Source organism: Triturus cristatus, chromosome 10, assembly GCF_964204655.1.
Source record: "Triturus cristatus chromosome 10, aTriCri1.1, whole genome shotgun sequence".
In the NCBI taxonomy this organism is placed as follows: domain Eukaryota; kingdom Metazoa; phylum Chordata; class Amphibia; order Caudata; family Salamandridae; genus Triturus; species Triturus cristatus.
This window is the reverse complement of record NC_140593.1, coordinates 491,392,110-491,405,498: the sequence shown is the minus strand read 5'-3', so window position 1 is coordinate 491,405,498 and position 13,389 is coordinate 491,392,110. Positions and strand designations below refer to the sequence as shown.

Genomic DNA, 13,389 nt, shown 5'->3' with positions numbered 1-13,389 from the left:
TGGGTGTCTGAGGTAGGCCTCGGTACATTCACAGTAATCATTTTTTAAGTGAAAAAATGAGTGCCAGGAGTCGCTCATTTATTCAATCCTTTGAAAGAGTGCAGCATAATGCCATGCAATGGCTTTATTTTTAATATTTGTTTAAGCTTGGTAGAGCCCCTAGAATAGCAAGGGGCACCACCCACCCTTTTTTCGGTTGATGGGGGTTGCAGGGAGTCCAGAAGCCCCCCAGCACCATTTTAAAAAAACTGTAGTCTCCTGGGTCATTAAATCTATAACCCCAGGAGAACGTACCATATTTTTCAAAAGAATTCCAAGTTTGAGCTCTATGCTCTTCAGCTGGTGTGCAAGGCCCTCTTGTTGTTTTTATGATTGCATTTTGTGGGTGGAACATTTTTAAAAGAAAGACCCAAAGGCATGTTTAAAAAAAAAAAAAACATGTCTTTCAATCATTCTTAACATTTATCAGCCCACAAAATGCACTCATAAAAACTATATTAAAAGAAAGACTCAGACATGTTGGTTCTATTTTCTAAGTAAAACTTTATTAAACATTTTTATAATAATCACTATTATTAAGCATTGTATTGTGTGAATTTCCAAAATATACTTTTGATGAAAAATATTACTTATTTTTGGAGAAAGATTATAGATTTCAATTAGGTATGGGGCTGCTTGCCTGCAAAGGGTTGAATGCAGGGCCTGGCCACAGGCAAGGAGGCCCTGCAGCCAACCCTCCGGCAAGCACGGCCAAAGGTCACGAGTGGCGAGGCATGGTGTTCCACATGGTAATAAATAAGAGTAGCTGGTGAACTCCACTCTGCCGGCAGAGTACACAGAGTTTTGCCCACTCTGCATCCGCTTGGAGCACGAAGTTCGCAAAAAAACTCTGCCACGTGGCGGAGCGGAGTTTACGGGTGTCCGCCCTCACTAGTTACATGTGCAAAAATACATCTAACGCATCGTGCATTGCATCAGACTGTTGTGGCTTGCATCGTGTATGAGCCGCCATTCCTTAGAAGGTAAATTTTGTATTAAAATGTTTATTTTTATACCTCCTTATGGAATTCTGTGCTTTTGTGGTTTGTAATTATTGTTCCAGAATGTTCGGGTTAACTGCATTGCTTACTTCCCTCGAGCAGCCGCCCTCACGGCTTCTGTCACTCAGTGCATGCTCTACCGCACTCCACACTGAGGTGCGCCTTGTGGTCTGTGCATATTGCACTTGCCTCTTCCTGAGCTGCACTATGGGGTTTGTGCACAAACCACTGAGTTAGCACCGTGTGATCTCTGCACACTGCACTTGCCCCAGCTGGAGTCTGGACTGTGTGCTCTCTGTGACGATACATAACCAATCCAAGGGTGTGTTGTAACTCTGTGCACTGTACACTCACTGCACGTGCAAGATGATGGCCTCTGGCACCATATAGAGGAGCCACATATGTGCTGTGTGTACTGTTCACTGCTTACAGCTCGTGGTGTGTTGTAACTGTGCATCATACAGGATACAAACTTGCGTTCCCTCGCCTCCTCTGTGCACACCTATTATGCACTGTGGGTTGAATTATCAGATTTTTCACTTGTAGAAAGTCGAGAAACAAATTCCCTCATTTTGTATTATAAAAATGCTCAAAAATAGTGCAAAACTATCTGTACTGATTTTTTGCAATCTGCAAAACTTCAGGTTTATCGTACTGTTTTTTGCTCATTTCTGTGTTACGCAATTTCTGTCGTGTTTTTGTTTTGTTAACCTCGCACATAAATTCACTTTTTCTATATGGGCTAATCAAGAAATCTCCCTTGCAGCTGACAGCAGAGGTAAAGTATACACCAGTTATAGCGTTCCACTCTCTGACAACCATTCGGAGCAAAGGTGCCTTTGTCAGGCACGATTCGTGAAATACATATTTTTTTCTTTTGAAGATACACAAAGGGTTCATGCCTTCTCTTCTTGGCCTCCTGGGGTGGGGGACTGGGCGGGTCGTAAAAAGTCTCGCCTGCTTAAGGACAGCAGCGACTTCCTGGCCCAGTGCATGTTCGAATAGAAATCCATTCTTAAACCCTATTTTACCAGCCGGCAAGTGATGGCCTCCTGCAGAGCTGGGCTTCGCTGCCAGGGACATCAGGCACAGGACAGTGAGCCCTTGCCCTAACCCCGGTCCCTGTACGCATTCCTATGTAAACATCTGCGCTGTGCATGGGATTAGAGATTGGACCGGAACCTGTAATCCTCATGTACGCTACATACCTATGTGGAACTGTAGATGTGGATGGTGCCAAATGTAATCCAAAAAGGCACGTGTCTGACACGCCAATCAGTCGCACTGCCTAATGTAGGACCTGATCCTCAAGATAAACAAGTTAGTCGTACTCCACATTAAACCAGTAGTTTCACAAAATTCTTCATCCAAAAATTAATCCAATTGATCATAATCACAATGAGGACAGCGTGATGCCACTGTAGTTCTTTATTTCATGTAATTTTCAACTGCCTTCTGCGTGCCCATCCAGGCTTCAAAATCGACATGTAAATGTGAACAATTCATGCTGAAAGCCCTCGTACTGTTTCACCCAATGCATTTCGAGCCATTTTAGCTCTTCGTCAGGGGTAACTGAAATGGTAATAACAGACATCTAAACCATCAATTCAAAAATACGTTAACTATACCATTTACATGCGCATCCTGTGAATTCACCCTCTTCTTGACCCCCAATCAACCCCACACTACTACCTTCGTTTAGCTCCAACTAAATTGAACCCACTGCTGTTCCCCGCGCCTACTGCAAAGAAATTTCACCTTAATGAATGTTCAAGAAAACAAAAATGCAACCATTGTGCCAAACTAATGTGAAATTTCCTTCCCTTTAGTGCACAAAATATCCTTTGTACAATGCTAAAATGAAATGACATCCAACCCGCATCCCCATTACCAGCCCGATTCCTGTTAAACGACCCTTTTCCTAATGAAAGACTGTAAAAACTATCTTCAAAGTGACGGTAGGCAACAATATCAGCTCCTTCAACTCCCGTGAATGCGTGTTTTCTCGTCTAAACAAGCAACAACTAAACCCACCCACATGGAACCTATCCGTTTTATGGCCACTCATAGCAATGTAACTCTGACCCCGTGACCCAGTCCCAATTTAAACTCCCAGCCTTAAAGCAATGCGTTACGTATCCTCTCGAGGTGAATGAACTCACCCTCCTCAAAAAGGAAAGCTGAATAACAGAACTAAAAACAGAAAAACTAATCTGACCCTCCCATGAATGTACGTGCCCAGAACATATTCCATCCTAACACTCCCAAACTTCGTTTTTAACCCAGACTATACAAAGAACAAAAATACGCCAAAATATCAAATTATAACCAAATGGTGTCCCCAATCAGTGACTACCAGTTCCAATAGTGATGATTAATAGATGACTTGCAAATGTAAACAGGATTAAATGTCCTTCATAGCAATCATAACCCATTTGTGTTTTACAAACGTAACCAATTGAGGTCCCTTCTAAATTGTTCACTGTGCTCACGCTGCCTTCGTAGTAATATTTCTTTCACTTCCATTTCATCCGAAATGTTCGTTCTATTTTTAGTCATGGTGCCAAATGAGCATTAAAGAACCTGGTGCTCACTGCTTAGGTGATCTTTGGGGCACATGCGCCTGTGATTTGTATCTTATGTCTGTGTATGCCCACGAAGCTCCAGAAAGTCTCCTTTTCCAATGGACTTTAGTGTTTTCTTGCACGGCCTGTCCTCTTGGCGCTGTTAACACTTGTGCCCCCGCAAGCTTTGCCTAGGCCTAGTAATAAAATATTACTTTAAATTAAAAAGAAAAAAATTAACTGAGAAAACCAAAGGTTAAAGTGACATTACAGTTAGGTGAACATTTCAGTGACAACTTAATATTTGAACTAAAAAAAACCACTGAAATTCAACAGTTATAGTTATCTCTAGTAACATTAACTCGTGCCCAAAAGTAATCTTCCTTCCATATAACTCCACTTTAACTTTTTCCACCCAGTTTCTATGGCTTTGTAACACAAAGTAATCTCTTATGATACACTTGCAGCCAAACCCTTTACTTTTTTCCATTTTCTTTGTTTTGGTCCCGCAGCATCACACTGAGACCATAGTGATTCCTATGGGAGTCCTGTGAGTCTGCTGCAAACACAGAGACTTTTTTCTGTTAGTTATTTGGCCCCAAGGGGTTGTTTTGTGACACCCCCACAAGGGTTACGGGTCCGAGTATCCCTACCCTTGCCCCTACTTTAAAAAAAAAAAAAAAAATCAGAACTATGGGACACAGTCCTAATATGCCGACCACAGCATTGTTCTTCATGTTGGGGATGTGAATCACATTGCGCGGTCCTGCAGGACCGACCAATCACATTGCATGTTTGGAACTTTTTCCCCCCCACGAGAGTCCAGCAGCAACAGTTATACATTTTGAAACTAAAAGTCTCGAAAAGGGCTGAACTGAACTACTCCAAAGCACATTATCTGGATAAATATCTAGCTTTCTATCCAATTTGGGGTAATACTATTTAGCCATTTTTTCAGTACTGCTGTTAAATTTTTCCTATGGCAAATTCATGGAGAAACCAGTGTTTTGGGACTCTTTTTTGTCAGCCCTAGCTTGATGGGTCACCCAAATCTTCCAGGAAGGAACCAAGGTGGATGAATAATTTTTCTGGAAAGTTGCAAGATGATTCGTCAAACGGCACCAAAGTTGTTAATACAAAAAAAACTTCCTCCCAAGGAAACTCTCCAGTGTACATATGAGTGTACCTATTATCATTTTTACATTGTTTTTTGTTTTTTAGCAACTGCCATGCAAAAACAACCACACAACTCCAGTTTGAGAAAATCTATTTAAAAAAAAAAAAAAATCTATGAACAAACTATGTACAACTGCAAAAAAGAATGCCTTCTGCAATTGCACTTACAAAGACATTTTATAGTATGTTTAAGTTCAACAAACAATCATAGCACAGCTAACCAGAACATAACACCTCTATTAATGCCAGAGCAAAAGCATTCTAAACGTACCACAAACTTGTCATCTCGCTTCTTCCTATACCCGTAGGAATTTTTCCTGAGAAAGAAAAGTAACTTTGCATAAGATTACATGCATTAAACAAACTGATACACAAACTTTTCACACTATCTCAACACAAAGTGCACAACCATGTGAACACCAATGACATAATAAAGGGCATTTATAACTACTATGAATAAAGTTAGTTTCCAACGCTTATATAGCACACATAATTGGATTTTGAAACCCATCCCACAACAATCTACCTCTATTCACCCAGTAACCAGACACAAAGCTGTGGCTTTGTTGCAGCATAAACACCATGTATAGGTGTACACCTGCTTGGAATTAGTTGTGATAAGAATGCAAAATAATACTCCTAAACCGAATGCTAAAAAACAGATTCTGACAATCACCTGTAGATCAAAATACTACTCCATTACATTTTGGTTTATACAAACATAAGGAACTTTATTTAAATGTTTATGAATACTATAGATTATTTAATAAAGCATGTTAGTAGCTCCTGGCAGTATTCTTAGTCTTATGCAGTCAGTCAGCTCTAGGACTCGGGTTTTAAGAGTGAATGCTCTCACTGCAGGCGCTGTAACGTTATAACATTTCAAATCAAAATATTTATTCAAATGCCATTAGGAATTACATATTTTTTTCCTTTTGCTGAACAAATTCTCTCAAACAAAAAGCAGCAAAAAATCATGACCTTCTGAGGCTGGTCATTCGGCTCCATGGAAAACGTCTTGCAACTATATGTGAGGTGAGAACAAGATTTCTTTTGGTGATACGGAAAAAATGTGTTTACAGACTTCGAATTTTTTTTTTCCCAAAGAGTAAGTATTCCAGTGTTTATTTTCTTCCTAGTGTTCAGTTTAAACACAAGAATATGCTCAACAAACCACAATGCCGCCAGGTGTAAAAGAAAAAGGCTGAACTTTTCTTTAAACACTCTTGTGGGCGGGATGTAACTCAAAAACTTTTTTCATGCTTTGTCTATTTAGTTTGGGTGTATGAGGACCTTTATATGTGCCCCAAGTTTTCTATCTGGTGGAAACCAACAAGTAAGTTACTTTAAGTAACGCTTCTTCTGGTAGAGACTCTATTCAAATTCCTCACCTTATAATATTCCCAAAGCATCAGACTGGGTCCACAAAATCTTCTGTAGTACCTCTGCGCAGTGGTAGGTAGAGTTGATCGGCTCCAAAAAGGCATCATCCACGTCGTAAAGGCCATCATGATGCCAATGTAAGCCCCACTCGACACGTTGACATTAGTTTGTTTTGTGACTTTCTACACTAAAAACGCAGAGACATGTAAAACCAGTGTTTAACCAACGTGCAGTGTCAAAAGGAATATCTTAGAAAGTCCAGGTCGCAAAGAGAGAAGAATGGGAGGGCTGATGAAGAATCTGCAGTTAGATAGTCTCTCTACTAGAAAAAGTGTTACCGAAAGTAAATCACTTCTGATGACTTCTACCAAAGACTCCTCACCTTAGAATAGATACCCAAGCAATATCTCCCCGGAGGTGGGTCTGCGAAATAGCTCAAATCAGAAAATCCTAGAGGACTGAAATGGTCTTTGGTGCAATCAATGTGGAATGAGAGAGCTCTCTTTGGATCCAAGCAATGGAGTCTCTCCTCCTCCTTGAAGGATGACTAGGAGTGAAAGAGTAGGCAGAGTGATAAGCTGACCAACAAGAAATGGAGTGATAATCTTCGGCAGGAAGGAGACGTGTGTCATGAAGAACCAGTTAGTCAGGTTAAAAGATGGTTCAAGGAAGGTGAACCGACAGAACTTGAAGCTTGCTGACCCCTCCAGGCCAACATAATGGCCACTTGAAAGACTGTTTTGATAGTCAAGAGCCACAGAAAACAGCTGTGTAGGGGGCTCAAAGGAGGAACACATCAGAAATGTGAGGGCCAGATTGAGGTCCCATTGGGACATCATAAAAGAGTTAGACGGGAACAAGTATTGCAAGACATTCAGAAAATGAGTCACAACAGGTGACCTCAACAAGGAGGGTTGATCCAGCAACAACAGCAGGCCTAGAAAAACATACTCGCTATGGCGAGTCAACAAGTTCAGGGTGAACCAGTTTTCAGGCCTACTTGACCAACAGGACGAGTAAGTGATCTCTGCTACTGTGCCAATCAGAGTTTACTGCAGCTAGAGCAGTGCAAGGCTCTAAGGGGCAGAAGGGTAAAAGGTTATAGAAACAAAACAAATGTGGGAAAGCAAAGGTGTTGATTGTCTGACTGCAACAAGGGCTCGGACTGCTGAGGCTCAGTTGCAATCAGCCAATCAGATGTCAGCTCTTAATTGTGCTCTCCTTCATGGATATAGAGTATAGGCATGTTTACATGCTTCTCATTGGCTGATTACAATGAGCCACGGTGAAATATTCAGCCTGAGAAGTGTGTAAACTGCCTTTGCCAGCCCCTGCAGGGGTACAGATTTGTGGTGGCAGTGAACTGGCTGGGCACAGTATAATGCCATACTTCAGTGGTGCCCAACTTCATAGTTGCCACTCCACCAGTAACAGGCTACACACAGCAGCAGGTAAGTTGGCGCAGCTCGCTCTCCTTCTGGGCCTTGAGATATCGGTGGCTACTTCACCGTAGTTCCAGAGGGCACAACCTTGGATGTAGAGGTGAGGGAGCAAATAAATTAACTGGGAAAGCCAAGGGTGTTAAGAGTCTGTGCACAAGCAGAAGCCTGAAAATAGCTGGGCTGTAAACCATGCAGCAAAGTTGTTTTTAAAATTTAAACATGTGCATCTTTTTAACAAACGTGCACGTGTTTCACCTTAGTGCATCACATGGTCTGAAAAGTAAAAGTGAGGGTTTTTAAACATCCTCTGAGAAACATTTTTGTCTCTGACCGGATGTGTAATTTTAAAAACAATTTATCTATTGCAGCTGCATACGCCGTTCCCCACCTTGGTCTTTCCATCCACACCATTCCTTGACAGTCTGTGAGGCACAGAGAGAGAGTGGTCTATGAGCCAAGTGTGAGATGACGGGTTCCCTTCTCTAAAGGAGCTAATACAGCTTTGAAAAGCTCAAATGATGATGCCAAGGACTGCAGATCTCTCTGATTAAAGACTTAATTCCCGTAATGTTTTAATGTGTTTCACTTTCAACCTGTTCAAATATATCCATTCTGCCTTTAATTTCAAATATATTTGTCGGGCGATTATTCCTAAGCTTTAGAGCAGTGTGGTGCAACAAGCTGAAATAATTGACATTTCAAACTTCCTGTAGTGCGTTGGCTTCTGTTCACATTTAGTCTCAGAACACTATACCTAATAGGTTAGCATGCTTAGGATCTTGAAACACCTTAATAGAGGTGTCCCTAGCAAACACATTAGCTTCCATACCAGGTCTCTACTGTGACTAATTCATAGAGTAGGCTGACATTTTGAGCACTTGTTGAATCCTTTAGAAATCTAGACCGAACACTCAAACCAGGCAATGTTTATGCATGCTTTCAAAATAAGTTTTCACCAATATAATGTTGATGCAGAGAAAATTAAATCAATATGGGGGGCTTCGCCGTGCAGTAAAATGGCCGCTCGCTGAGAAGGCTCTCCCAGCCGACTCATAATCCGGCAATTATCTGATCTCTGAGTGGCAATTGGAGTGTTCCTATTGCCAGTAATGCTTACCTAACCGTCTGTGGAGGCTGTTGCTGTGTTACTGGAGCCTGTGACCCTATGGTGAGCAGACTGCGAGCTGCTGGCTGGGCCTTCAATGCACCTCAGGGATCGTGCTGCTACGGCATGCCTGCATCGACGCGGTCCCCCCTGTCCTGGCTGCCGCGGCGTGCCGGAGATGGGAGAACGGGAGTTATCTGCAGTGCCTTAATCGGGAATCCGGGTCTCGGAGGCTGACCTACGGTTGAGTGGGCGAGACTGTGTTGGGCAGCGAAATTGGGAATGCTGCTAACAGGCCCGCACTCTGACGACATTGTGCGGACTCAACTGGAGAACTGAGGTGAACACTCTCCGTCGCCCTACCCGAGGGTCGCCTGCACCTGTGAGCGTCCGTGCCACTCTTCGCATTGCAGGCTGCCGCTGACAGGTCCAGCCACCTTGACATTGGTCGGAGGTGGTCGGACGGGCCGACTCTGAGCGGCTTGGACATTTTGCAGGCCGTAGCGCTGTTGGCCTGGGTGGCCATCCCTGGTGCTGTCCTGGAGGCGGTGCGGCTGCAGTGGGCAGACTGCGGGTGGCGCCGGTCATTTACTGCTGAGCCCTGGGCTCTCCTGCTGGAAGTTGCGGGGTCCCAGTATCGACACCAGAAATTCAGCCTAGCCAGATCTGGCCACATGGAAGACGCGAAGTGTGGCCCCTGTGGCTGCCCGGCCATTACCAGGCAAGTCATAACTTGCTGTATGCTACGCCCGGTTATACACGGGCCTACACGTACCCAGAGTCGGGCACCAGAGACAACTATGAGAGGCAGAGTGATGATCTCCATGCTATACTGCAGGATGTTAAAGCTAGCCTTAAAACCATTGACTCTAAGCTTGACATCTTAACTCACGGCTAGACCAACTGGAAAATAGAGCGTCTGACTTCCACGACTATCCGATTGAATCCAAGGAGCATTTGCTACAGATGGAAAAGATCCTGAATGTGATCAAAACCAAGAACCAAGAATGAAGATTTAGAGGCCTGTTCTAGGAAGAATGACCTCTGCATTACTGGTATCCCAGAAACTACAGCAATCTCCAAAATGGAAACATTTGTGAAGTCACTTTTGCAAGACCTATTCGGCCCGGACTTTTAATCTGTGTTCATTGTAGAATGAGAAAGGAAAACAAGGAAAGGAGTAGAGAGGTACCACTCAGCGAGTGGTGGAGGTGGATACTTCCTCCCAGTCAATTGTACATAAACAAAGGGATCCACCCACGGGTAGAAGGGATCTACCGATTACTCAATATGTATCCCACGGTCGTGGAGAATACACATTAGTTGTTTAAATACCCCTCACACACCAAAAGGGCCCTTGGTGTCATGCTTCATCATAGGGGTCTTCCTGCCCCTCTACTGGACAGGGCGTGCTACGACCTACGTTTGCATGGGAGCAGTGTTGTTAGTGAGACAGCTATGTGTGATGCGGGGGTGTGAGAGGAAGGATCAGGAGTGAATAAGGAGTGAGTTAAAAAATACCTGGCTCTCTGGTCTCGAAAAATTTATTCTGCCGTTCGAGCTGGTATTAGTAAAAGGTGGGGGGAGGAGGGTGTATGCCTCAATGAGCTATGCCTCCTAGTGGTGTCGACATGTTTCGAAGCTTCCCCGTGCTTCTTCGTCAGGACCTTAAGGATCCCTTCCTGCCACTAACTGTGTTGTGTTAAAACAAAAATTGTAAGAAAATGAAATGAAAAAAGGAAGTAAATAGCCTCCAAGAAGTCGTAATGCCTTAATGGGTCTTACATAATCCTATTAACCTAAAGGGAATAAACATAAGATAAAGGCACATTAATTACGTAGGTAGTAATTCAATCCATCGTGTGAGTACGGTGATCTGTAAAAAAGGTAAAGAGTACTGGTCTCTTAACGCTATCCGTAACGTTATCACGTGATCTGTGATAAAGGCACTGTGTGACAAATGAACATACAACATTGGACATAACAAACATACAACAAAAAGCACACACTATTCAGAATGGGACTGAAATCCCGCACTAATTCAGTGTATATCCATGCCAGTAAAAAGATCCCCCAAGTATGGACATACTTGCTAAAAGGAGATAAGTAACCTCATGAGCTCGTGGACCGAGTGGTGGGCGTGCCAGGTAGGCTACCTATATGAAGGGAGGAACGGGAGAGGAAAAAGTGGTCCAACGATCAAAATGTTAGCGTTGTCAGAATATTACCTAGTTCACCCAGAAGCGCCGTACTTACGACTCCAAGGATCAATGTCCCGCCAAATGAACCACCCCGGTCGGCACTAATTCAGTGTATATCCATGCCAGTAAAAAGATCCCCCAAGTATGGACATACTTGCTAAAAGGAGATAAGTAACCTCATGAGCTCGTGGACCGAGTGGTGGGCGTGCCAGGTAGGCTACCTATATGAAGGGAGGAACGGGAGAGGAAAAAGTGGTCCAACGATCAAAATGTTAGCGTTGTCAGAATATTACCTAGTTCACCCAGAAGCGCCGTACTTACGACTCCAAGGATCAATGTCCCGCCAAATGAACCACCCCGGTCGGCTCCGTCGATGGAACTGACTCGAAGGGAGCCCGTTTAAATGACTGAATCAATTAGTGTAATCGCGCCAAAAAGGTTAACGCCCTATGCGCGCTGACTCTGCAAACGAAGACCCGGAACCGGAAGGGGACCGTACGGGTCACTAAGATCGATTGACTGAGCCGAAGGACCCCAGGGGGAAGACAGAGGTGTCTCAACCAACTGCCTGCATAGATACCAAACTGATGGAATAAAAAGGGAGCAAGTGCTGTGGTCACCTGGGATTGGGACCGGAACGGTCACCAAGATCGACTGACTGAGCAGAGACTGAAAGGAGAAGGACCCCAGGGGGAAGACAGAGGTGTCTCAACCAAATGCCTGCATAGATACCAAACTGATGGAATAAAAAAGATGGGATAAAAAGAGAGCAAGTGCTGTGGTCACCTGGGTTTGGGAGTGTGTAATAATAGTGGCCAAGGAGTATATTGACTCACAATAACCGAATGTAGATAGAGGGATGGGCATAACTTCACAAAGGAAAGGGAGAGGCCACAGTAGTGATAGGCTGAATAGCCGAACGTCAACAGGGAGAATCCGGCAGAGTGCCAAAAATGTACAGAAATGTAGCAATGAATCTAAGAATAAAAAATGAAAAATAGAATCTTAGAAATGGGAGGGGGTGACAGAAACCTCACAGTGGTGAGGGGGAGGTACCGGATAGGCATAACAGTGGAATAATCACCCCCCAAAAATGGAAGCTCCAGTTAGGTTGTAGAACTCATAGTAGAAAGCCATTCAGTCTGTAATCAGATCTCTTAAAGATGGAACTGGTTCCATGGTATATCATCATTTAATCCATGAATGTGGGTACCCAAGCGAAAAACCCAATGCTGTTCTTTTTCATGAAGGCCATGTTCGCTGCCCATTTGTTCAACCACTGTCCATTGTAGATCATCAACGCCATGTCCACTGGAGATATAGTGGTTGGACATTTTGGTAGTACTTCGCCCACACCTTGACATTGCTACGGTGTTCGCCAATGCGTATCTTGATAGGTCTCGTGGTCATGCCCACATATTCAAGACCACACGGGCAGGTGATTAAATAAACAACGTTTTTGCTATTGCAATTAGTAAAGCTCCTCTGGTCTCATTTCTCGCCATTGCGGAATTGAATATGTTTGCTTCTTTTTGTGAGTGGACAGGTGCTGCAGTTGCCACAGGGGTGATGACCCTGTACTGGAGGTAGCAGACCCTCAATTCTGGGCCGGGACGTGTTCCTGGGTCTGGTGTGGACAAGCATGTCTAAGGTTGCGACCCCTCTTATGTGCAAACATAGGTTTAGTGATGTTCAAGCCACAGCTGTTGAGGAGACGCCAGTGTTTATTCACTATCTTAGTGATCTTGTTGGAATGTGTGTTGAAGGTGGTCACACAGATAGGACTTTCATCGGTCTGAGTGACCACTTTGTCTTCCAAGAGGGCCTCCCTGTTATTATTCCTTGCTCTTTTAAGGGCTTTATCAATGATCTGCTCGGGGTAGTTACGCTCGATCAGTTTCAGGCGTAGTTCAGATGCTTGCTTTTTGAACTCTTTTACCTCCGTGCAGTTTCTCCGAAGACGGAGGAATTGACCATAGGGTAGATTTATCCTAAGGTGACGGGGATGAAAACTATCGAACAGGAGTAAATAGTACTTTGCTGTTGCCTTGAAATGTGTAGTGGTTTTCAGTCTGCTCTGTTCCGGGTAGATATTGAGGTCCAGGAATACCAGGTTGTGAGCCGATACAGTATGTGTGAATTTCAAGAACATATTCTGTTGGTTGAGTCACAGGATAAAAGCATCAATTGAGTTTGTATCACCTTCCCATACGACCAGAACATCGTCTATGTATCTTTTCCAGACTTTGATGTGTGGGAGGAAGGGATTCGTTGTGTGCAAGATCCTACTAGTTTCGAGATGGTGTACATAGAGACCTGCTAGACTGGGAGCGAAGGTACTCCCCATGCTGGTACCGTGTCGTTGCTCATAGATGTCATCAGCATACATGAAGAAGTTACGAGTGAGCGCCAGTGATACACATTCCATCACTAGATTACGTGGTGTATGGTATTCCCACGGGGCAGAAAAAAGTACCT

The 13,389-nt window shown here is 43.8% G+C and overlaps 1 protein-coding gene across 6 annotated transcripts in view; it reads right to left on the bottom strand.

The window, feature by feature from the left end:
- The window catches only part of LARP4B (La ribonucleoprotein 4B), an 843,857-nt gene that overhangs the window by 255,140 nt on the left and 575,328 nt on the right, over positions 1-13,389 (bottom strand). For 3 of the 6 annotated variants that reach the window (XM_085631918.1, XM_085631912.1, XM_085631914.1), the window contains one exon: positions 5,052-5,097. In XM_085631918.1, coding sequence (XP_085488044.1) covers positions 5,052-5,097 — 46 coding nt within the window. Of the gene's footprint in view, positions 1-2,454; positions 3,819-5,051; positions 5,098-13,389 lie in introns of those variants that run through there. The other 3 variants (XM_085631916.1, XM_085631915.1, XM_085631917.1) reach the window with 3 other exon arrangements.